At 38.4% G+C, this 27,460-nt stretch overlaps 1 protein-coding gene across 1 annotated transcript; it reads right to left on the bottom strand.

Moving 5' to 3' along the window:
* Nucleotides 1-317: 317 nt before the first annotated feature.
* On the bottom strand, nt 318-20,385 carry rab10 (RAB10, member RAS oncogene family). Its single transcript, XM_073492520.1, has 6 exons — nt 19,671-20,385; nt 13,604-13,664; nt 10,654-10,792; nt 7,292-7,381; nt 3,602-3,703; nt 318-1,496 (listed from the first exon to the last, which is right to left on the bottom strand). Exons 1-6 carry the CDS (start codon nt 19,795-19,797, stop codon nt 1,410-1,412), a joined length of 606 nt encoding a protein of 201 aa, XP_073348621.1. The 5' UTR covers nt 19,798-20,385; the 3' UTR covers nt 318-1,409.
* Between the last annotated feature and the right edge of the window lie 7,075 nt (nt 20,386-27,460).

The following is a 27,460-nucleotide window of genomic DNA, read 5'->3' as shown; positions in this document are numbered from 1 at the left end:
AAATCAATCATAACATTGGTTAAGTGGTCCTTGTTCTCAAAAAGTTTGAGAAACAACGCAATAGAAGAATCGATTAAACATACAAGGTCTGAGATAGGAAAGGATACAGCCTTGAGTTTAGGAATTGCTTCCGTAAAAAGGGAAAATAGGATTTTTTTCCAACTAATATACGACCAGCAGTCAGGATGTTTTTCCTTAAATGAGGCGCGAACACATCATGCTCGTTAGAAATCATGTGAAGCTGATGGAAACACCGACAGCTTTTAAAGGGCAAGAGACATGAAACTACACACTGCACATCATTGAGGACAAACAAGTTAACTTAAACAAGCTTATTTTTAATGGATCTGCAAAACTGTTTGAATTTCCAAAGAGAACTTCTGTACCTCCCGCCCACAGTTACCCAGTGGCAAACGTTACACAACGTTACAGAAACGCTTCCAACCCAAAGAAATCTGCATGCAGGAACAAAAAAAAAAAAAAAAAATTCTCAACCCAGATAGGGAAAAAGAAATCAACAAAATAAAAGTAAAATAAATCATACAGATAAACATAAAATCAATAAACAGGACATACTGTATAATGCCGTTCTCTTGGCTGGAGGAGAAATTCAAACGCTTCTGCTTCAGTTCGGCTTCCTCGTGTGTCGGGAGCCTGAACTTACAGAATATTAAACTGTAATTTCATTGGGTGGATGTGGCTCCGCCCACCACACAGCCCCGCCCCTGTCTTCCATATAAGGCACAGGACAAAATAAACCCCCACATACAAAAGGAGATAGCCACGCCTCTGTCACTTGGTAACAAATTGTAAATGACCAAATACGGTTAGACAACAGAAACCCCACTAAAGTGTACAAAATGTTAATCCTACATTTGTCTTTTTTGTTTGATTTTCTTTTATTTTGATTTCCTCTGACTGAAGGTGAGTGCTGTGGGTGGGTGGGAGGAGGAGGAGGAGGAGGAGAGGGGGAATAAAGGTTGGGTGAGGGTGTTCAACAAGGTGAGCTCAGGCAAAGGAAATATTAAAAATATGAGCTTGTCTTTTCACATTATTTTTTTTTTCTTTTTTACAACTTTTAAAACAAATGACAAGAAACGTGACTGGATTTCTCTTTTTATCAGAAATAAAAATGATCATCAGATGGAGAGTGGAAGAATATGGTGGGGTGGGGGAGGGGTGGGGGGATTAGACAAGTGAAGTGGTTTATTGTTTCTATTCTGATAAAGAGACAGACAGAGAGTGTCAGTGTGCAAGAAAAACTCATGAGACAGGTTAGAGAGAGCGAGAGAGTTAGAGTTAGCAGTTAGAGAGAGATAGAGAGACCGTGTGTGTGTGTGTGTGTCTGTTTGTGTCTGTTTGTGTCTGTGTGTGTGTGTGCGTTAGTGTGAGTGAAACAGAGGAGTTGTTCAACTGCAGCACTTGCTCTTCCAGCCTGTGACTCCACTTCCACTGCTGATGTCGACGTTTTCACTGTTGGGCTCTTTTACAGGCGTCTGTCACAGAAAACACACAGAAAACACTGTTTATTTCCGAGTGCCAACAATCCCATGATGCAATGTGTCGCATTAGATACGTTGCAATCTATTGTGCTGGGGAAATAAACAACCTCAGACACGCCAAAGTGCAATTGATTGGTCATTTAAGTCAGAGTCTTTGGCAAAGATCCATCTAGCTCCCTCTCCATCCGGCCCGCGAAAATTCTATTTTAAAAGCAAGTTGACTTTTATTTTGAAGTAGACTCTTCACAGGAAATATGATGTGTTCAGTAATTCTAGTTGTTCACGTAATGTAATCGGTGTAAACCCGACTACTGGCAATATAGACTATCATGACAAGGTATACGTAAATTATTTATAAGGAAAAATATTTGCACTGTCAAAAACTAATGAAATAATAACTTCTGTTTGCATTTTTTTTTGTCACATATGAAGAAAATATGAGTAGAAGTGCTGCCAGGTGTCCAGCAAGGAATGATCTGCACTGTTAAAAACCAATCATACAAAAATGTATACAAACTGCTGTTTGCATTTTTCTATTTTTATGTTAATAATGGAAATAAGGCAGCAGAGATGTCTCATGACAATTCATAAGTGTCAGAAATCCTATTTTACTGTTCACTATATAGTAAAGAGGGATTATTATGTGGAGAACAACTGAACAAGGGAGTGATTTAGGACACAATCAAAAATTTGCTAGGTCTCATTCGCTGATGAAGGTCTGTATGACCAAAGTTTACACTAGAAATGAGGATGATTCAAATCATCTGTCAAGAAGTCCGACATTTCCATACACCATATTCACCATTAGCGTGACTGAGAGGACAGGCAGTTCATGGAAATACAGGGCAGACTGACAAAATGTTTCTGTTCAATGTTCCAACGCTCAATCAGAATCAGAAATACTGATTCCCGTGGGGGAAATTGCGTACGTTACAGTTGCTCGTTCAAGAAGAGAATGAGTCACACTGTAGATGTAAACAAGATTTAAATGGAGAAAGATAAAACTAGTAGGTATGAATAAAATATAAAAAGCACAAAAAAATAAAGTACTGAAATATAAAAGTACCAACATATAAATATAAATGTTCATATATGTACGTACATAAAGCTATAATATTATAATAATGAATGCAGCAAAGTAAGTACTTTTGAATCAGACAAGGACTGACACTTCGGCTGAAAGTGCTTTATCACTGAACTATAACCAGAACTACAACCACAGATGATTAACAAGCGTTGCACACAGGTAAAACACAAGACCTTACATGTATATGTGGGTTTTTATAGGAGTTTAGTGTGGACAGGTGTGCTGGACTTTACTGTAACTGGGCAGAGGTCTATCAAATATCTACAGATAAGAGACAGCAGGAGCCACAAACACATGACAATTTAAAAGTCAATATTGGGCCGAAAACTGTCCAGTGAAACAATGAACTGCATGTTTGCAATATTATATGTAACATTATAAGCTTAAAACGAAGCTTTGCTATTGATAACCATGTTGTAAGACCACACTGACAATCCTAAATTAACTTACAATCTTCATAACTTCACTTCTAGTACATGTGTAGCCCTCTAAAATGCTAAGGTTGAAGCTCTTGTCCCTTTAGTGATCGACAACCTTCAAAGTTGTAGATGTTAAAGGAAGTAACACCAGCAGTGGCTACACAACCTGTCAGCAAAGTATTAAGTTATTTAAAGTGGGCAGAATGATGTTACAGTTGGGTTAGATACACTTCCACTTAGAGTTAGCAAAATAACTTGTATCTGATGGTAGGCTAAGTCAAGCTTCCAAGAAGAACAAAGCTATGAAAGGCTGCTTGGAGGGTAAAATGAACACTAATAAATAAATGATAAATAATAATAAATTGAAGCACTTGTTCCCTTAAGTCAGTATATAAAAAACAAATGATTATCTTATTGTGGAATTCCAGGAAAAACTGACTGCTGAAATAAAAGCATTCATTTTGGATTTGTAAGTGGTGAATTAATCTACAAACACTTTTATAGATGATGACTGAACACAGACCCACAACAGAATTCAGTCTCTCGATCACACGCATAATGTCAGATCGTGTCGAAAGTGCACACACACACACCTTTCTCAGGATGTCTTCTGCTAACGTGAGGAAAGCCTTCTCGATGTTGATGTTGGCCTTAGCACTCGTCTCAAAAAACCTAATGCCATGCTCCCTCGCAATCTGTGGATGAGAAAGAGGAGTTAGAGTAATGAGTGAGGCTACAGTCAAAGAAGCTCCAGTCCAAAAATAAAGTGGCTGATCCGCTGAGCAGAACACGGATCAGGTATCACTGGTGTTACCAACTCAGGCGCACACACAAACACACACACATATTTCCATTATAGTCAGGTAGGTGTGTGTATGAGTAAGCAGATCTGTATCTGATGTTGCTAAATCTGCAGACAGACTAGTCGCTGCTAGTTTGCTTTGGTTACAATGAGACAGAGCACTTAAAGGTGCTGCACACCCACACAGATGTTACCATTTATCCTGATGAATCACTATACTGGAGCTTTACTCAAGTGACCAAACCCTATGAACTTATCGAGGACATGTACGGTAAGTGGCGTCACCAGATAAGTATAAGTCGCCACAGTCGCTTCCTTCAAAAGGGGAAAATAAACATTGGGAGAAACATTAAGACAAACATTCCTTGTCTGCTGATAGTGCATTCACATGAGGGGAAAAATAAAAATACTGCTAAAATATTGAAGAAATATTGTGATTTTCACTCCACATATACATGAAATACAAGAAGAGAACAGGCAGCCACAGACTAAAGAGTTTGTACTTCAAAAAATGTACTGCTAGGTGACTCAATACTGACTGCGATTTAACTGTAATCTGTCTTCGTGACATAGATTTTAACGACAAATCAATGGTACCTTCAAGTAGGGATACATAATATTGGATTTTTGTCGATATCCGATATGCTGACATTTTCCAACTCATTTTTTGCCAATTGCTGATGCAAATAAACAAACATTTTTTTCCTCCTAATGGCAGAGAACATCAATACTCTCCTGCAGTGAGTATATTATTAAGCCTACTCTTATTATGATGGCCTACTGGCAGATGGAAACATACAATGCTTTTCAAAATGTGCACATTCATTGGGAAAAATAAGAAAACAATTTAATCAGAGGTTCACATAACATTAGGCCTGGACCAATATTAGATATTATCGAATATCGCAAAATTTGCTATCATATGCAATATTTTTCAACAGCTGTTACGAAATCTTCAGACTTTTATTTTGAAAAGAAAAGGCCTGCTGAGCGGAGGTAATGCATGTTGATGTTTGACAAGGTGGGAATGAGACCAGGCTGACAGAGGTTACTACGGGTTAATTGGCCTGATGTAACGGAATGCACGCAGCGCTTTAACATACAGACAGGGAGGACTTTTAAAGGGGAAGAAAATGGCAAGCCAAGGGATCTGAATTAGACTCCGAGTCTTCTTTGCCTTAAGATGATAATATCTTCTATCAGAATATTTGGGCTGGACAATGTTGTGACATACAATTTGGGATATAGCCCCCAAGCATGCACATATTTAAAGCATCATTTAATGGACTGTCATTATGGCACAAATCTTCATTTCACGATTCCGATACTTTTATACTGATGATGTGCCAATTTTATCGAGCATCCCTACCTCCAGGCTTTGTTTAGTGTACGTGTAGTGTAGTGTCAACATAAGGTACAAATGTGTGTCAAGAATTTCAATTTATCCACATATTTAGATATCTACCGACTATCTGGTGCAACCTTGATTGCAATAAAGTTGGGACGCCATGTAAAACGTGAATAATAATATCCTTTCTACAATCATGTGTGTCACAAAGTGGTGAACCTCTCCCCACCCTTGCTTGTGAACGGTTGAGCCTTTCGAGGACACCGCTTTCATACCCAACCATGATACCGTCACCTGTTACCAATGAACCCGTTTACCTGCTGGTATCAATTTCAGAATGAGCAAATCAATGAATGAAGCTGATGAGGTAAAACATTAAATATATTGTCATTGTTCTGTTTTATCAATGTTTTACACAACGTCCGAACTTTTTTGGAATCAGGGTTGTACATAACATGACTTACTACTGTGTGTACAACCTACAACCACACTCAGCATCACAAAAAGAGGCTTTGATATTTCTACTGGCCCAGCTGTCTTTAATCAGACATAGTAGGAGTGAGAAATGCTCACATGATTGTTTATAGAAAGTAAATCATATCTCCTCAGTGATAAAGGACATGTTGTGGTTTGGTGAAGTCCCAGATCAAACCAGCTACTATGCTGTGTAAGCATCCCTGAAAGAGGTGCAGCTGTTTTATGGTTCCTCGACAAACTTTTACTGCACAAGGAGGCTCATTCAATACAAATTATTTTTTTACTGCCTGTTCACAGTTTGAATTATGCCTCTGTCCCTTTTTATTTCAGCCATAAACACAAAACACAAGCTGTCATCAGTTAAACCAATTTATCAATTTTGTACACATATGAACAATGCACTATTTTGTTTGAGCATGAATGCAGTAAGTTTAAACCCCCAAGAGATAATACACTGCTCAAAATGTCCATTTAGGAAGCACAAGTGATTGTGAATCAGTTTCACCTGCTTTGGTGCAAATGAACAGGTGCAATGGAGAGGCAAAAGCAAGACAGCCCCCAAAAAGGGAATGGTTTCGTATTTCGTGTCCCCAAACAATTATGCTCTCCTAATCCTTCTCGAGTGTGTTCTGCTAGTGTCCTCGTGACTACTGGTAGCATGGGGTGGTACCTGCAGCCCAATCATGGCACGAGGGCCGGACGTCCTCTAGTGGGGCAAGTTTAGCCATAGTGTTAACAGCTCATCAGCAGGTTTGGAATTTGTCTAGACTAGAGGCTCAGATATAATGTGAGTCTTGAGAGAGAATAGAGACTTCTGAAATGTTGCTTGTCACACATTTTTAATTCAAACTATAATGTGAAAATTTACCATTGGTTACAAGGCCTCTGCTGTTGTTCATACTGCTCAAGGGCACCTCAACTGTACTTATTAAGACAGTACAGAGGCTCACATTTCTCCGCTCTGATCCTGTAAGGTTGTCTACAAGGTCCAGTTAATCTCCAACCTTTCACACTACAGTCGCTATGTTTTATTTATTTTTTTTGTGATATCTTCAATGTATAAAACTTAACCTGCAATATAAGGTGATACCAAAACAAAATCTTTTAATTTGGACATAAAAATATGTAATTTAAGGATTCCTTTTTGTATTTTTTTTAATTCATTTTACATGGCTTCAGTGCAAAGAAACTGTTGTTGTAGTCAGTGAGTTCTTATAGTCGTCATAAACCTTTATGGTATGCAAACAAACAGCAGCTTACTGCACTTTCTATAAGGAGGCAGTGTTTTAGTGGATGGTGCAAGCTGACATTTCACAAGTAATTTCAAGAAACTTCCAAACTATTTTCACCTGGTCTAATACCTCAGTTTAAGCCGGTTCTTCAAATATTATGTACTAAACAATCATTATGATATTCTCTTTTTGTTGTCCTTCTATTTTCCTTTTACATCATATCTTTCAGTGTTGAATGAGCACCTTGCATACTGTGTTGTCAGGTGAATGTCGTGTCATGCTGTCAAATGGGACTGAAATGTGACTGACTTTTCTATAAACTAAATGCGTAGCTGCAATGTGGCAGCAACAAATCAGCCAATCAAGCTGCAGGACCTTGATGACGAACGGCTGCTTATAGCTGCAGCGGACTGCACCATCTCACCTGCTCCCCCTTGGCTTTTGGTACGACCCTCTTGTCCTCCATGTCACACTTGTTGCCTAGCAGCATCCTCTCGACGTCCTCGTTTGCATGCTGAAAAAGATAAAGAAGAGAGAAAACATTATTAGATTATTTTTTCATACCAGCGACGATGAACGCAGCTTCATCTGTGATTTCAACCGCACAACACGGATACATGTTTGTTTTGACCAGTCACAACTTAGACAACATCCCACAAGGCCACCAATAAAATCAGCCCCAGTGAAACATGAATCCAGGTAAAAAACACATCTTCTTTTGGCCACTACGGCAGAGAGGCAAAGTGGCTGAGTATACAAGTCAGTTACATTCTCAGTTCATCTAGAAATGTTTTCATCCATCTAAGAAATGCCAGAACTGGTTTGAAACTCCAGTATGACAACTCTTCTTCTTCTCAGTAATCTAGACCAGTGGATCCCAAACTAAAGGTCGGGCCACCCTTAAAGTGTCTCAAGATGAATAAAAGTACAGGAAAACACAATAAACCTTGTTTATGTTAGACAAGACTTTTAGAATCACTTGTAATCTGTAACTGGCTGCAATGATTAATTGATTCGTTGTCAACTATTAAAATTATCTTAATAATCGATGAAAAAAGGTCAAAATTCTCTGTTTCCAGCTTCTTAAATGTGAATATTATCTGGTTTCTTTACTCTTCCATGACTGTAAACTGAATGTTTGAGTTGTGAAAAAAAAAAAAAAAGACAATTGAGGATGCAGTCTTGGTCTTTGGGAAACACGAATTTACATTTTTCACCATTTTCTGACATTATTAAGACCAAACAATCGACTAATGGCAGAACTGAGAGATGAATCTGCAATAAAAATAATCATTAGTTGCATTTGCAGAGTATAGCTTAATTGACTAACTGTTTCAGCTCTAATATTTTTCCCTTAAAACATCAACTGGGGCTACAACTAACAATTACTTTCACTAATGATCAACCTACAAATTATTATCTCAGTTAATGGATTCTTTGTTTCGTCTATAAAATTATCAGTGAAAAATGCCTGTGGTAATTTCCCACAGTTTAAGCAGACGTCTTCAAATCCCCAACTAATGGTACATAACCTACAGTTGCTCAGTTTGTTATCGTGGATGACAAATTGCAGCACTGAGTCCTAAAAACAATTATTGAACTATCAAAATGATTTTGATTTTTGCTGATTTATTTTCTAATGATCTACTAATCATTGCAGATCTACTACAAACAATGAATCAAAAATCACTCTTTGGTTGAAGGGCTCAAACTCATACGACCTATGCAAACTTGCACGACAAAGCCAAAATAAGATTGATAACCACTGATCTAGACTGTATTCATATTACTTTCCAAGTAGCAGAAATCTCTGCATCCCATTAGCCTTCTCTGGAGTCAACAGCAAGCTTTCACTCCCAGAAGTGCAACATGAGCAAGGTCGAGTTCTCAGTTTGCAGGAAATGCATTGTGTTTCCTTTTTCCTTGACCGGACCCAAAGCTCTTAAACAGCAAGAGTGAGAAAAATGACAAGAAATGCCTGGTGGTCTCACCCAATCCACTTAATTTCAAGCTTAACACCTTCATACTGATCATGTGGTGTAATATAATAGAGTACTGTTGCACCCAGGAATAAAAAAGATGTGAGCGAATGATTGTAACTGCCACTGTAATTAATCTAATGTGTTTAATCTGGCATGTGTCCCACAAGATTACTGACATAATAGAATAATCACTACTGAGACAAATAGTAAGACAGCAGTATTAAATGCAATACAAGGGGCAGTGCAAAGAAGCAACAACTTAGAAAAACAACAGAGATGGAAGCTAAAACAGGCTCAATTATCCACAGAGAGATGCATCAACCTCCAACAGGGGTGAGATCAGCAGCAGGGACAAACCATATGTTACACAGCCCGTCTTATTTGTCCGATAATCAGATAAGAACGTTGAAATATCAGGCCTGGTTGAGGCTGATGTCATCACTATTGTGTGCATTAGGCGACACTCCCCTGCCCTTATGGCAGTATATCCATTACGACTAAGAAACAATGGAAACACTGGTCCTCACAGATCGTGTTAAATCCACTCTTAACAACCCATAATACACACAGGACCTCATACAGTACTCAGGTGATGTGTAACCTAAGACAATAAACAAAACACTGACATTTTGAAAGTAAGCTATTGAGTGATGGATTTTTGTACGATTTTAAATATGGAGAGGGTTTAAAACATTTTGGACAGAAGGAGTTGACTAAAGGTGGAAACAGCTCATGAAAAAGAGGATCCTTTGTGGACAATGTACATCATCACTTCAATATTACAATATTCAAGGATTTCCACCAGGGGTCAGATAAACAGCACGACACTCCAATGACAATGGATAGCTGGTCCACTTTAGAGGAAAGGTCAGTCAACCTTTTCAATCAAGGTGGTTCAGAGCCAGTAGAACCAGTACTTTAGTGGTTTGGATCTTGAGTTGTTCTCACATTCATTTGGCAATAAATAGCCTGAACTATACACACACTACACTGCTACGTTAACAGCTATAATGTTACTTTTAACTTCACGCTCACGCACTCTCTCAACCGCACACATCTACTAATGTTGCGCACACAACCTACGCACTTGAGTTCAACAAACATCACAAAAATACTTTTACAAACAATTCCCCGATGCTTACGGGCGGCGGGGGACACAACTTAAGCCTGGCATGTGGCTGCAGCTTGCAATACACTGGCGGAAGCCTTAGTATATAATATAATTTGTATTCCATGCTCTGTAAATAATAATTTATTAACAGAGCATATATTTTTCAAGATTGTTTACATAATGAGTGTTTAGTGTTAATGTTTAATCTCACAAATCACAAATATCCAGGCCTGTAACACTATTAACATAATTACCTTCACTGATTAATCAGTTGTCACACTTATTGAGTGTATTGGCTCCTATTCCAAACACATCTAGTCCTTCCTGCTGATAGTTTTGAAGCATAATTGAAAGTTTAGAATAGCAGACGTGCCTTTGTTATTGTCTGATGTAGTCAAGCGGTGAAACAGTACAACCTCTGGTTCTTCTACAACGAGCAAGATGCACAAAGACATCTGGCACATCTGATGTCATTTAGTCACAGACTCCTGCTACACAGCTCATTGCACACTGATCAGCCAGCCAGTTAGCAATGTTGGCTGTTCTCCTAAAAGTATTTAAGTCTCTCTGTCATTATGCCAAAGATGTAACAATAGAAGGAGGGAGTGCCAACGCTTAACTCCAAAAGCGACAAAAATACTGATAACATCTCTGATAACATTTTTGAGTATGGAGAGTGTGTGTGTGTTTTACCTCATCAATGTTGCGCAGCCATTTGCTGATGTTTTCAAAGCTCTTGGCGTTGGTGATGTCGTAGACCAGCATGATGCCCATGGCTCCTCTGTAGTAGGAGGTGGTGATGGTGTGGAACCGTTCCTGGCCCGCTGTGTCCCTGCACACACAGATCTTATTAGTTTGTATTATATCCCAGTGACTCAACGATTACTGCACAAGATGCTGAGATTTCTCACTTCTCCCAGAAAGACGCTGATTTAAGACTTCAAATATTTTATGCCCCATTAGCACAATTCTGACTCTGAACAGAAAAACTGTCTGTTAATCTCATGCAGGTGAACAACTTTATTTTAAAACTTGACAATACTCTAGGAGCCTGGTATGCCTCACAAGTCAAGTTGAACCTCGTAAACGCACACATTCAAATCCACTGCAGGCTAACCATGTCCTTCACACGTCTGCACTAGCATGTATCTCAACTATGACATTTTCCTATCTAGGGAAACCCTGCCAACTTCCATCTATCACTGCTGATACAGAAAGAGAGGAGAAGCCCAGAGGCACCAGGCTCACATGAGCAAATCAAACTTACAATAGTTTAAAATAATAGCCGGCTGTGCAAAAGTTAGATTTTATTGAATCTGGTGAGCATGACCGCATCCCTGGGCACTCAGGCAATACAGTGAAGATTAAATCCAGACATAATGTGCTCGGACAGGAAGGGGAGACAATGTGAGACTGAAATACATACAGCCACAGTGGAGCTTTAATGGGCAGTATCAGGCCAAATGTGATCAAGTTTCAGATCGGATCAAAATCATCACTGAATGCTAACCAACCCATTCTGAGCTTCACAGGCCAATTATCTTATTTTAACATGTAGCATTTCATATATGCATAAGACACACAGGAGGAAAAAATAGCCCATATTGTATTTTTCATATTTCTAATGTCATCTTTCCTTTTCTAATGCTTTCCTCAGGGATGAAACATAAAGACCGACACAGTATGGAAACTTCACATAATGCCTTCATTTTGAGGCAGAACAGTTCAACAAAATATGGCCATGTGCAACATTCAAATCACAGGACCTGCAATTGTTTGCTAAAAAGATAAAATGCAGTGTTTCCCACTAACAGACATTTACTGGGGCGGTCCACCCAGGTATTTAAACGGCCACCCAAGTATATTTGGCAACCAATTTAAGCATTTCTTTCTTCAATTTTGTTATCCGTTTCAGAGAACGACGCCATCCGCAAGTGATTAACGAGTAGACAATCTGCCTTTGCTGTACCCCTCCTGCTGTCAATCACACATGCTCTGCAGACAGAGAGATGTCCTCTGTTATTACATCCCTCCTGTTGTTTTGTACAAACTTGTAAGTACACCTGGTTGGTTCGTTCGGTACCATGTTGGTTTTAAACAGCTACATAATAACGGCGAGCGTCCTCCATATGCGGCTCACCTGCTGTCATGACAATGGGCAAAAAAAAATCCTAGAAGCGAGGTGTGTTTTTTGGGTGACTTTTGGGTGATACTGCTGAAGAAGAAAGCAGATAACATTGTTGGTAGAGTGAAACAGAAAGGCGAAGCAAGCCAGTGTGCGTGCATTAAGGTGGACAATTAAAGCTAGGGGTAGGGCGACTACCAGGGCCAATACACAGCATTTTCCGATTATCAGTATCTGTGATTTTTCTGTCAGATTGTCGATAAAATAAACTCATTTAAAAATGTACTACTTTGGCTCTGATGCAAGATCCTCTCACAACAATGTCTGATTGGTAACACGTCAATTAATAGCCTATAAAACACTGAATAACCTAATCTGCAAAGTAACTAGTAACTACATTAATCAAATAAATGTAGTATAAAGTACCTCAAAATTGTACTTAAGAAAAGTACTTGAGTAAATTGTACTTCAAAATTTCAAACAACCAGTTATTAAATAAACCTAAGATTTTAATTTGTACTGCAAATTACTGCTTTCAGTCTCCTTGACTTCTAATTATCGGTATTAGCCCTTAAAAAGTAGGTCGACCCCTAATTAAAGCAACACTATGTAATGTAGGCAAACTCTCAAAAGCTAGTCTTTTTAGTTTAGGGCTTTGTTTATTTTCTTATGGCACTAGCCTAATGAGCAGGAACAACTAAATGTAGCAGTTTCCTTAAAAGTAAAAGTATTTAATCTACCATATTTATGCAGTATAGCAACGATACTGCTGAAATAAGACCCAAAGTGTAACTGACATGTGATGTACAATGTTATCAAAAATATGACTCATGACATACAGTCTATAGTGGGGAAGGAACTTTTTCTCAAGGTCTATTGTTTAAAATAGATCGCATTAAATTCTAATATTGAATTGCGATACTTAAGAATGGCAACATATAGCAAATCTGCACTCAAGTATTATTATGATATCGAATCAGGAGATGAGCATGTCGTCCTAGCTCTAGTAGATAATGAAAATAATGGTCAGCCTACAATATCAAATATTTATTCCCATCTCAAAATATAGCAGACTTTGACCCTTTGCCTGCCTGCTCTTTCCAGTGTCCAGGGCCATTTGCTTATCTAAAAAGATCTAGGCTTTTTAATTGTTCGATATAGGTTACTTGGGCAGGTTAGTTTTTGTTGAAGGTTAACTAAGAAGTAGTGTAATAAGTCAAGAATAATCAAGCCGTTTCCGTTCAGAAAATCAGCTGGTGTGGACTACAATGATAACCCCGCAGCAGATCTCCTGATGGACCGATGACCATTTCCTATTCGCACATATTTCTGGGCTTGAGGGAGGTATGTCAAACAGATGTTGCACTATGATGCAACTCAGCACAAGCAGAGGAGCTGAATGAAAGATGAGTCTACCAGTGTCGTCGTATTTTTCAGCCCTGTACTCCTCTACACACAGAGCACTTATGCACTTATACAAACTAAAAAGCCACGTCTCAAAACAGTCCATTGACTCACCAGATCTGTAGTTTGATCTTTTTTCCTTGTAATTCAACAGTTTTGATCTTGAAGTCTATTCCTGTAAGAGAAAGAAAACACATCAGCATATATGACTGAAAACAAATGACAGAGACAACAGCCGAAATGAAGGCTTACAAACAGAGAGAAATAGACACCCAGTGAGAAAAATGGAGACATCAACAACAGAGAATCAGAAACAGCCGAACAAAGACATTCACGTGGAGAGGGAAATGGAAAGTGAGTGACAAGTGTTTCCATCACAGAGACCATAACATTATCTCTTCCTGATTCTGCAGTGTCATGCCAAGGCCTTGAGCCTATCAGCAGACAGCTGTGGGTTCAGCAGCTGGCGAACAATAGACACACACACACACACACACACACACACACACACACACACACACACACACACACACACACACACACACACACACACCAGGTTAAAGCAGGAAAACTCAGTGTGTGTTTACATGCACTGCAGTGACCTTTTTACTGTAAATCCTGTGCTGAAACGCAGCCAGTTAGAAACATGATATTATGCATATTTTAAGGGCATTAGAGAGTTTTTTATTACTTTTGGTTGGAGCAGTTGGACTGATGGTGCAGTGAAGATGGCTGTGGTGGGAGAGCACACAGTGTTTCCCTTTTCACTGTGGAAATAGACTTATTTATTTCAGCTTCCATCTTGGTTTGACTTTGGATTTAATTATTTTTGATACAAGGACGCTCCACTACGTTTTTTCTCCAGGAGGTTAAACTGCCAAAAAGTCCTTCTTGGCAACAGGTTATTTTGTGTTATGTGTTATTTTCATTGTTTATTAATCTGTAGATTTTTTTTTCTTTTTCAATGAAGCAATTAGTTAGTCAAAAAAAGGTTAAAAATGTCAATCAGTTATGCAAAAGCCCAAGACTACGTCCTGAAATGTCTTGTATTGTCCACAATCTAAAAGACGTTCTGTTTACATTTATCAGGAACAACTGTCAAACATGATTTGGTTGCAGCTTCTCTAACTTTGCTGCTTTTTTGTTTTATATCAATATAAGCTATATATAATAGTGCATTAAAGAGCTGGGTGAGACAAAACAAGATATATGAAGATTTGGCTTGTGTTAGGCTTTGAGAAGTTGTGTGTGCTTTATTAGACAATTTACATTGTAAACTAGAACTACCACAAACACCTACTTTCATTGTCAATTCAATGTTGATTATTTTCTTGATGAATCAAGGCTTTACTTACAAAATGTCAGAATAATTCAAATATGCCCATCACAGTTTCCAATATAACTTGGTGGCATATATAAAAATTCTTGTCTTGTCCAACCAGAAGTCCAAAATCCAAGATATTAAATTTAATATCATAAAGGCCAAGAAAATCTGCAAATTCTCTCAGTGGTAAGATGGAAGCAGCAAATATTTGTCATTTGGCAAGTGACTTGCATAAGAATGTAATTAATCAATTATCAAAACAGTCTGATGACTGACTAAATGGTCAGTTGAAAGGATTATCATCTTTTTCATAATCATGAAGCCCTAGAGGAGGCCAGTTTAAAAAGGAGTGACTCATGACTGAAACTTTTTGGCTAAGAAGTGGTGTTTTCCAGTTAAATACTGAGCTGTCAGTTTAACTCTGGTCAGAATTTGTGGTTGGTTAAAAAGTCCAAGAAACAGCTGTGCTCTAAGTGGGGCAGGGCCATAGAATAATGAAGGAACTGGCTGCCAAGGTGTGACTCACTAAATATTATGCACTCCCCGGAGAGAGGGAGGGAGGGACAGAAAGATATGGTTAGCTAGAAACAAAAAGAGACAGAGAGGACAAAAAAGGTTCTGCAGATGAGACACAGCTTACTATGTTGATATTTTACCCTCGAGAAAGATTCAACAGGAGCAAGGACGCACTGATAAAATGTTTAACACGTTTATCGACAACCATTACTAAAAGTTGTGTTTTCAAAAATCAAGCTCAGCAGGGATGACTTCATATTTGTGTGTTCCTGGTGAGGAGTAAAAAAAACACAGAGTGAATCTGTTTTTATTCCTGGTGAGGTGCACTGGCAAGTTGTCAAGAAAAGCTGTGCATTTTGCAATCGCACAGTTAGCCAATCACAGGAAAATGGGCACACTTCAGAAGAGGATAACACTTTCAATGACAGCAAAATGTTGAATTGGACATCTTAAACCAGAGAGTGCATGGTTTATGGCCGGCTTTCTGTTAAATCCCAGAGGAACCATTCCTTCCACAAGTATGAATTCCACTGTAGCCGTCGCCAGTTTCCATGCAAAATTCATGATGTGTTGTGGAAATAGATTTTAGATCGCAACATCATGCATATTCAGCACTCTCAATGTGCATAACCTGTAATATACGATAAGGAAGGGCAGACTAGAAATGAGGATGAGTGACTGATGAGAGAGGGGGGTTTTCCAGTGGGGGTATTTTGAGAAGCAGCTGTGCATCTGTGTCTCCAAAGGTATGAGTACTGTGTCAGAGGAAGAACACACTCCTGTTTCACATGTCCCAGTTCTTCATTTTCTTATGAAGTTATACACTTTACTATTTAGACATCAAGGGCTGTACCTGGTTATACTTGCCGTTAGATTTTTGCAAACTTTGGAATTGTAGTTTTTTAGTGACTGTACATTTTGTACTTGCTGCACTACAGTGTCATGATGCATTTGTTGCATCCATGTAACTTACAGTACTGTATGCCAAAACATTAGCAGCCAACAAAATACTTGGAAAAACTAAGGATAAGCTAATTATATGGTAACAAAAGCAAAAGTAGATCATCCAACACTAAGAGGCTTGTGTTGATTAGAACTGCAATGATTAATTGACTCATCGATTAAGGGTCATCTATTTAAGCAATCGGCAACTCTTTTGATTATCAATTATCCGTTTTTTAAGTTATTTCTTTAAGAAAAAAAAGTCAGCATTCTCTGATTTAAGCTTCTTAAAACTTCAATATTTTCTGGTTTCTACTATCACAGTAAACTGAGTTGTGTTGTGGACAAAACAAAACATCTTTGGCTTTGGGAAACATTGATCAATGTTTTTGTTCTGACATTTTAAAAACCAAACAACAATTCATCAAGAAAACAGATTCAAAGAATAGACAATGAAAATAATCATCAGTTTCAGCCATAGTGTTAATATTTTTTTTAAAAATCATACGCACTAAAATCACAAGTCCAACTACCCACAAGTCATATAATTACAGCCAAAAGAATTAGTCAAAATGCAGAAAATTGATCAGCATTAGCAACTAATTTGACAGTTGATCAATCATTTAAGCAATTTTTTTCAGTACATAAGCCAAAAATGCTGCTTTCTTTATCTACTGTAATACAAACAATATTGCTCGGACGAAAAAAGTAATCTGAAGATGTCAGCTTGGGAAGCAGGAATCATGAAGGGAATGTTTCTCTATTTTCTGAACTTTGTTTTCCTGCTTTTATTGTGTTTTATGTCCACATTGTGTTTATACATTATTGCTTCTGTGACGCACCTTGTGACATCTCTGCTCTCAAAAGGTGCTATATGATTATAGTTACTTACTTTAATATAACAAAGGATTGATTAAGAAAACAATCAGTAGACTAATCAATGATGAAACAACTGCATTATATTAATTATGATATACTATCACCACACAGTAATAGGATGACAGATCCTTTTGGCTGCCTGGCAGAACATTCAGTACTTCTGAGAGGTATTTGGCTTTTTTCCAGGAGGTAGAACTAACAGGCAATAGGTAAATCAATATAATAACCATTTCACGTATTCACTACATATTGACAACGATCAGAGCTCCTGACAACTAACAGTCTGGCATATCTGACGTGCTGAGAGAGATTATGATGTTGTTGTTGCTGCTTTGTTTTGAATACAGATGAAGAACAAAGACAAGCTGAGAGAAGCTGGTGACTGGATGAAAACTGTAGTGGTTTTTAAAAAGGGACAGCTCTCGAAGGGAACCAGTATAAATCCTTTACCGAACATCCTGATATGAGTGAAATTATGTTGGTTTGTTGTGTCGTGTCAGTATCTCTGGACTTTCCACATTTTAGACAAACTGCGGTGGGACCACCCCGAATGAGCACCTCTTAAACTGAATGACAGCAATGACTGTTGTGGAAAGTTTCAGTTCAAGCACTATGATCATCATTGTTTTTGGTATTCTTGATACTTGAAAACGTGTAAACTAACATAACAGTTGTTTACCCAAGCTTTGGGATAACTTAGACAAAAACAGAGCATGTTTACAATATGGATACTCTGTTTTAACAGGTTCAAGTACGTTATTCTTCATGTAAAACAGGTTCCTTTGGAAGTTTTGCTCGGGGTAGACAGAGTATGTTAAATACATTACATTTTTTTAGAAAAGGTAAAGAAAAAAATAACACCTGCAGTTGCTGTAACGCTGAAATACTTGACCTAAAGCACCCCTGCAAGTAGCAAAGGTTACTATAGGTCTTTCCCTGCTGAAGAACCTGTCAATCTGCTTCTGACCATCATCACACAGCTAGGCTGGTGGCTTTTACGCCAAATAAGTCACATAATCTTTATTATTTTGTTTCTTATTTGACAGCACAGATTACGCCTACATTTTAAGTAACAAGACAAGTCTAATGCAACACAAACAGGCAGATTGCGAGACAAAACATCAACGTAACCATAAACAAACACATGTGACAGTAAGCTTTGCAACAGAGCGATTGTTCATCGCTGTACTGCAACAAATCTAATCTAACTTGGATGTCGCCCATTATGGCTGTGTGTTCTTAGGCATTACAGTCAAGAGGAGTTGTCAACACTTAAAGTTACGAAAAACTGGGCTTGAAATAAAAGCTCAATCGTGAAATCAAGGATTAAATGCCTGTGCATTGCAGGCAGTCAGCTTAATGTGGTTCAGCAAAACACGTCTCATGTTACATTATTACTCAGCACCGATCTTAAGCAACAGGAGTAAACGGAGCCTTCACTTTGGCCGTGCAGGGATTTGACATAGTTTGACACTTGACTCATGTGAGCGTGATGTTGGACGCATGCGTCGAGGTCAGAGGGGGGGAAAAAAATGATGATGCCACCATGATGAATTGTTTATGGTTCTCTTTGGAGCAGTCATGGAAAGTACATTTACTTGAATACAAATCAAAGCCACCTTTGCTTTAGTATTTTTCAGGCACAGTGTCTGCCATTTTATATTACCACTCCACTACATGTCAGGCGGGGATATTATACAGGATTTGACATACAAAACATATGATCTTATCATAACATATGATCCACTGCTCTAGATGAAACTAAGCCACAGTATATTAACTAGAGATAATCACTCTCCACAAGCTCTTCAAATGTCCATCACAGTAATGCAGCACTAATGATACACAAAAAATCTACGTACTTTTCCTTTTGACACTTGAAGTACATTCTACTGATGGTGTCTCTGTCCTTTTTCTTAATCTTGATGACAGGACTTTTACTACTAATATAGTATTTTAATTCTTTGTTACCTTTAAGGTGTAATTCATGACAGGGACAACCCCTTACAGTTATATAAGTTCATGTTGAGATGTAAACGCCTGTCAGTCATGGGGGAGGCAGTTTTAAGTGCTTTTGTAACAGCAGTGGGCCTTTACTGCTCCTCAGTGCTAGCTTAGCTAGCTCACTAGCCACTGGGTCGAGTGACATGACAGCTACTCCTCTGGCACCGAAACCAGTTATACTTGCCATTATTGGCAAGCTATACCATAATAAAAATCATATTTTGTTTTAAGAGTCGCAGTCATTTAAAACACGGTTGGCTGGGGATGAGCTACGCGCTCAGAAAGATGCACAACTAGCTTCCCAGCTAACCTGTGCAGGCCTGGGGAGAAGCTAACGTCAGCCTGCCAGTGCATGCTGATAGCACACTGGCTAACCAAATATGTCCTGCCTACCATTTCCAGCTGCAGGAGAGGCAAGTCACCCAGCTGTCAAACTACCTCGGATGTGGGCCCAAGTAAATCAGAAACACCTGTAACAACACACCATCCAGTATGCGTGGCCCCGGGTCTTCTTACCTATGGTGGAGATGAAGGTTGTGTTGAAGGCGTCGTCAGAGAAGCGGAACAGCACACAGGTCTTCCCCACGCCCGAGTCTCCGATCAGAAGCAGCTTGAACAGCAAGTCGTACGTCTTCTTCGCCATTGAAAAACAGCTTGTGTTCACCCAGACAAGATACAAAAAACTGATAACCTAGCAGGCCTATGTGTAGTCTAAAGCCAGCTCCTTAGCCAACCTGACCAACTGCCCCGCTTCTCTTGGCCGTTACAGTTAACAATCTGGGATTTGTTGATTAGCTTGGCAAGCTAGTTGGCTAAATACCACCCAAAATAACGTGCCCGTGGACGTGTCCGAGAAGTTGGATTTCCCAAGCCCGACTGTTTTCCCCCCTACAGCATGAGAACAGAAAGCAAAAATAGGATCTCCTCCCGTGTGATTCCTCTTTTCCACTCTTTCTTTTCTCCCACACAGTCGGGACAAAATGGCTCCTCTCTCTCTCTACCCCGACTCACTCTTTCTTCAAACTAACGGCGAGCTAATTCAAATTCTCGGCACACCCCGTCATTCCAGAGCCCTGCCGCAAGCTCGACCGAGAAGAATTTGAAAAAAATCTCAACGTGAAAGTGCGTCAAATTCTCTGACTGCTCGGAGTTATTTCGCTTTTTTCTGGAGAGATTAGGACCGAAATATAGACGACCGCCGTCGCCTTCGAATGGGAGCCACCACGGCGACACCCTAGGCCCACAGACACGCCTTTCTCCCGCCCTTTCTGTCAAAACCCACGCTTCTGATTGGTCAACGCGGCTGTCATGTCATTAAGCACCCTAATGTGATTGGCCAACATTGCATACATAGAGGGGTAAAAGGGCGTATCTTAGGCTGACAGAAAGGGCAAATGTTACTGCCAAAGTTACTCGGACATTTAGGCTCAAAGCTCCCATTACTTCAGTGAATGAAATGTACCTAATGATCCAATATGGCGGCCGGTTTCTTGAGGATCTGTTTAAGCCGGGGTGTGTTTCCAGTTTTCATGGCAAGCTGGCATTTGATGCGGTGACTATCCCAGCTGTGAGTCAGGCGAAGTGATGTCATATATAAGTACTTCTGTGCTTGTTACGGGCGTTTCCCACATCCTCTGCTCTGTGAACTGCAACAACAGTTATCCTCTGAAGGCCTTTAATAACTGTACACACTGAGGGGGTATCTGCATGGACACACCATTACTGTAGGTTCTTTAGACTGTGTGTGTGTGTGTGTGTGTGTGTGTGTGTGTGTGTGTGTGTGTGTGTGTGTGTGTGTGTGAGTGACTTTTTCCTTCTTCCGCCTGTCAGAGTAGTTTGACTCTCAGACACTCCTTAGGAATGTTGAGTATGCCCTGCTTTCTACTGCCGAGTACAGACTTGCCACAAATTGAGAGAGGAAGACATAAAGAAAGAGTGGGAGGGAAAGAAAAGGAAATAATGAACAAGACTAAAGTGTAATGTTGATGTTAATGTTGGCACTAGATGGAAAGTCAGAGACGACAGTCCCTAACCAAACTGCCTGGTAACCCATCTAGCAGTAGTGAAGGAGGTCAGATCTTTTACTGAAGTAAAAGACTGTGTTGTGAAAAGTACCAAAAAGTCATATGTAAATATTGTGTTGAAATATTACTTTAGTAAAGAATAAAGTCACCGAAATGAATAGTGGCTTACTTGAGTCAAAGTCTTCAAGGTCCACTATGTAGTTTTGGGGAAGAAATTTTAATCAAAAGAGAAAGATCTTTATTGACTGATTTTTTAAAGTATCTGATATTAAATGCACTTAACCATCAAAAGTACAAGTAATAGTAAATGACATATATATATACATACATACATATGTATATATATATATATATATATATATATATATATATATATATATATATATATATATATACATATATATATAGATATATGTCATTTACTATGTAAATACTATGTAATACTGTATACTATAGGTCGAACAGTTGTCAGCCAGGCAGCCTATTGGTTCTCCTATTTAGTATTTTTCTGATTATCAGAATGTTTTTATCCCTTTGTTGATAAAATTAATTCATTTATAAATGCGCTGGTTTGCCTCGGATGTGCAATTTGCAAAGTAACTAGTAGCTAAAGTTATCAAATAAATGTAGTGGAGTAAAAAGAACAATATATGCCTCCAAAATGTATAGTGGCAGTATAAAGTAGCAGAAAAGGGAAATACTCACGTAAAGTACAAGCACCTCACAATCGTACCTATACAGTTCTTGAATAAATGTACTTAATTATATTACATCACTGGGTAAAAGTAGGCTAGTTATCACAGCGTAAAAAATCTGGATTACAAGTCATGTAAATTAGCATTTTATGTACATGAAAATACCAAAGTATTAGCTTCATTAAATAGAAAGATAGATGGATACAATTGTTAACATAAATAGAATAAGTGGAATATCAGATATATATATACAGATTGTTCTTTTTAAAGTCAGATGCACATGTAGATCCGAGGAAAATCAAACCATGAATTTCTGTATTTGCTGACAAGCCATCCAGTGGTTGTTAAAATATTTCGACTAAAGTTCACAGCCACTGACAGCATGACCAAAAAGAGAGAGAAGATGCAGCCGTGTAAACACAAACCAGCCCACACGGATCTTAAAACAGACGTCACAGAGGTTAAAAAGGTGAAACAGAGCAGACGTTTTCACAGATTTTCTCTGCAGCCATTTGAGGTGTCACAGCTTTATTTTAATTTTATCCCACATGATAATTGTATCCCTGCTCTGTCTCTGCAACAGTTAAACAGCCTTTGTTAAGCCAATAAATCATGTCTTGACACAAAAATCCTCCCAGATCAGGGTGCATTCCTGTATTTTTCTTCTTGGGGCCCTGAGGGTTCGACTCACAGACTCTCATACAAAACAGCCAGCAGCTATACTCAAAGCTCAAAACTGTTCTGGCAGTCATAGTGAAGCACATTTACTGAGGAAGTCTGTCTTTGCATGTTTGACAAGTATAAACCAGATGACCTCATGGGGTTTTAAAGTTTTTATCTGGGCATTTCTGCCTTTAATCAACAATGGACGGTTTAAAGGTGACAGGAAGCAAGGGGAGACGGAGGGGGGGAATAACATGGGAACTGGGCAACAGTACAGTATCTGGTATGCATGTTGATCACTGGGCCACCAGGATGTCCCAACCATGTGTTTAGCTTGAAAAGTTTGTTACTTTCCCCCACAATTGAACAGAGTTTATTCTACAACCACAATTGCAAAGAAGTTGGGATGGTGATGTAAAATGTAACAAAAACAGGACGCAATGATGTGCAAATCCTTTTTGACCACCAGTAAATTTGCTTGAAAAGAAAACAAATACAAGATATTTAAAGGAGTCCTATTATGTTGTTTTTCCCTTTCCTGCAGTGTTTATACTGTAGGTTCTTGTGCACGTGAAATGTCTTGAAAGGTTAAAAGTTTAAAGTCCACACCAACAGAAGCTCCTCTCTCCCACAGAAAACACTGGACCTGAAACACCTCGTCAGTAGTCCCAATTAAAGTGATTTTGTGACATCACGCTATGTCACTATGTCACACATTTACATAATTTTATGCCAAGCAGCTAGTTTGGCATGAAAGAATTGATTTAGTACAGCTGCTCTGTTGTTGTTAGTGATGGTGGGTCAGGCATGTGTGAGCTGGCCAATCAGAAGAGACTTAGTGTTCAGGAAGGGGGGCCTTAAAGAGACAGGAGCTAAAACAAAGCCTTTCAGACAGAAGGAGAATACAATACTGCAGCACTGGACTGTATGAGAAAAATGATGTGTTCTTTGAGCACTAAAGCATGTAAACCTATTCTAGTAGTAGCCCAAATTAAAATGATGAACCTGAAAATGAGCGTACTATGTCTCCTTTAATGTTAAAAACTGATAAATTATTGTTTTTTGTAAATATACACTCATTATAAGTTTGATGCCTGGAACACAAAAAGTTGGAAGAACCAAAGTGTTTTGGAACCGGGGTTGTATACAGAGCTCAAAGTAGTTGGTTAATTACTTAATTGTTTATGTCATTTCTCAAGCACTCCTTAGTTCCAGCTTCCTAATTGTCAGGATTCTCTGTTTTTTTTGATTGTTTCTAATCGTAAACTCACAACCTCCTGTTGTTTTTATACTCATTTAAAATTCTGTTTGCAAATTAGCTTCAACCAGATGTTCTCTGTTCATTACATCCGTTGCATATTTATCTGTTTGGTTCCTGTGAATTAAAAAAAAGAAAAAATAGCTAAGTGTCTTTCAAGGCTCAAGGTTCTCCATTTGTCACATACACAAGGCATACAATCCTGCACAATACAATGTGTAGTGAAATGCACTTTAGGCCCTCCAAAGATCAGCTTATCATAAGATTAAATAAGATATAAAGATGAAAGGATAAAGATAAAATAGTATGTATACACATTATACAATATACATAACACATACACTGCAAATATATAAGCTCCCACTGTAAACATATTAATGCAAGGTCCAATCCAAACTTCTAAGAAAACACTGATGAGAAATCCTTAAAGTGAGCAAAAAAAGGAAAATTTGAACATCTACAGTGACAACTGGACCACTCCGTCTGTTTTGGGAGGATAGGGTGATGTGATCAAAAGCTCCAGAATACTTTGCTAGATGTTTTTTGTCAACGACTGTCTCCAAGGTCGGCAGAAAATGTTTTATCTAAAAAATACCTTTAGGTTTTGGTCTGCTGATTATACAAAACACGCATTTTGATGATATTGAGCTGTATGACATTTAACAGGATGTTTTAAAACTATTTTTGTGACATTATATAGGACAAACTATTCATTAATTAGTAAAGAAAATAATCAGCAGTTTAACAACAATGATAGTTAGATGGAGCCATGCACATAGGATTTGCACTACAACAATTCACAGATGCTTTAATGTGCAGTAGAACAACTAACATTGCTGCAGTGTTCATTTTTAAGGCAATCAATACAACACAACTGTCATTTCTGTGTAGAAAATACAGGACCAGTTGACAGTTTGTTGATATTTTGGGTTAGGTAAGTTATTTTCATCAGTTGTCTAGTTTTTTATGTCTGACTGATCGTTTAAAAACATATTAATTGTTGTTTGACAGGTCAATGTCCCTGGCATCCTATTTCCAACCACACAGAAACTGTGCTACCTTGAACTGTAAAACCTCACTGACTTTCCTAAGAATGACTTATAAAAGGTGACACACAAGCACCTGAGTCAAGGGGATTTTAAATACACATATAGTACGGGTAAGTTTCTGGTTCTGCCCCATTAAACTTCAACAAACTCTGCAGAGTCTCACAGACCATCGGTCAGTCATTTGTGATTTGTTCTCAGGCAGCAGGATTAAACACGTTTTGGTGAGAGGGCACCATAAAGGTTCAGTGTTATCTAACATCAGAGTTTCCCTGAATTCCCCGTGGCTGAGTCTTTCCCTTTTCTGGTCAGTGGAGCCTACGTCAGCATTAGTACCCAACGTCGAAATAATACCATATTTGAGACAGGAAGAGGTTACATGGAAATGTTGGCAGTTTTATCAAGAAACCCCCGTTGTGTCACTTCTTACATCACACCTGGAAACTCAGCACAGTAGCCAGAGTAAAATGTTTTTTTGTTTCTGTAAACCACAGAAATGTTACATTTGTACATTTCGTACATATCATATCAATATTTCTATATTCTAGTGAGATGTCTGGACACTCTACAGCCCTGTTACTGGCAATAACCAGGTATTTTTATTGAGATGATGGGACACTTTCCAGCCATGTTTGAAACAGGTAAGTCAAAACATGATGTTAACCTTGGTACATATCCTTAACCAAATTTTTTTTTTACCTAAACCTAACCGGACCATAAGTACAGCCATATCAAAATATAAAATTGACAACTGAACGCACGAAACATAAAGTTTAAACATACCCCTGGTTTGCAGAAACGTAAGTTGCCAACATTTATTCTGCCTATTACTGCGAAATTAGTGGTAACTCAAGCACTCTAGTACAATTTTGGTGTACTATCTTTTCATTCTACTTCTACACCACATTTCAGAGGTAAATATTGTATTTTTTCACATTCATCTGAAAGCTTCAGTTAGTATTTAATTTACGATAAGTATTCATCATACAAAGCATTTTAAAACATTTGAAGAGCTTATAAAAAAATCATGTTTTGTTATGAATACAAATCCACAGCAGTTTACACAATACTTTAATGGTATTTTCCAGATTACTACTTCATATTTTTAAAACATGACAGAGTATTTTTACAGTGTTGCATTAAAGGTTCATTAATTAGTCATTTTACAACACCAGGGTTATAGCACAAAACTGAGTTTTAGTCCCTTTATGCATCATAAGAGAAGAAATAAACAATTTCAAACAGTGGAGTACGGAGGATGAATTTAGGAGTCTCACAGCCTGAAGAAAGGACTAGTACTATACTAAGTAACAGTACTTTTACTTAAGTTAAGGATCTGAATACTTCCACCTCTGCTGCTGGAAACATTCATATTTACTCACATGAATCTCCTGACCTCCGTTGGTAACACTGACCACCTGCAGGTCACAGTGTATTCCACATTTGTGTCACCAGGTGGTGCTGTTGTGTCGTGGTTATACAGTTAGGTAAGTACCATAATGATTAATTTTGCATTTGAAGCAGTTGTCCTCATTTTGTGCTCTTTGGGAGCCCAGTTGTATAAGAACTGGTGGCAAACTAGCTTCAGAATCTGATGAACAACAGTCACTTGATCTAACCAGGAATCGGGAGCGAATCATTCTTTTCCTCCACATTAAAAACACAGAAAGTCACAGTCACATTTTATGATAGATATTGTTATACTGTTTAATGGGCTCATAGAATGGCACACAGGGGTCTGGTGGATCATAAACCAACCTTAACTGAACCCATTGAGCTTTCACAGTACAAACCTCTGACGACTAATGATTATATTGAAGGTTATTTTTTTAATATATAAAATATAAATATATAGCCTATAATATTTCCAGTAGACAAAGATAAAGGCTTGTTATTAAGATAGATAGATAGATAGATAGATAGATAGATAGATAGATAGATAGATTTTAAGGGCTTTTAAATATATATATTTTTATAAAGGTATGCTATTTTAAATTGTAATTAGTTTAATCTTGAAATGATTAATTATCCGTTGTATTCTAAAAGGTTTTACTTAAAAAAGTACACATTAATTCATCTTAAAATGTGCTGCTTTGGATCTGATGCAGCATGCAAAGTAGTTATTTAAGTTTAAGTTATTTAAGTAAACTGTAGTGGAGTAAATCGTACAAGAAGTAGCAGAGGATGGAAATACTCAAGGGAAGTACAAGAACCTCAAATGTGTACTAAAGGACAGTACTTGAGTAAATGTACTTAGTTACATTCCACCACCACTTACTGCCTATTTGTCAATGAGGAGCTGGTGGCAGCGTTGGACAAGAATCAACTCACCAGTGAGCCGAAACTCCATTTCCCATGGTGCTTTGTTCCGCTCCGCAGTGATGTGGGGTGTGGTGGTTGAATGGCTGTGTGTGTGTGTGTGTGTGTGTGTGTGTGTGTGTGTGTGTGTGTGTGTGTGTGTGTGTGTGTGTGTGTGTGTGTGTGTGGAGCTGTGTCTCTCCGCACACACCGAGAGCCGCAAATCCAGCTCGGAGCATCAATGAGCGGCGGACAGGAGGATGCGGACAGCGGTCTGTAGCGGATCTACCGGGCGTGTTGGATCAGGACGACATGAGACTGA

The sequence above is a fragment of the Pagrus major genome, chromosome 22 (genome assembly GCF_040436345.1).
Source record: "Pagrus major chromosome 22, Pma_NU_1.0".
Lineage (NCBI taxonomy): Eukaryota > Metazoa > Chordata > Actinopteri > Spariformes > Sparidae > Pagrus > Pagrus major.
The sequence above is the reverse complement of the archived record's forward strand: the minus strand, read 5'-3'. Positions and strand labels throughout refer to the sequence as shown.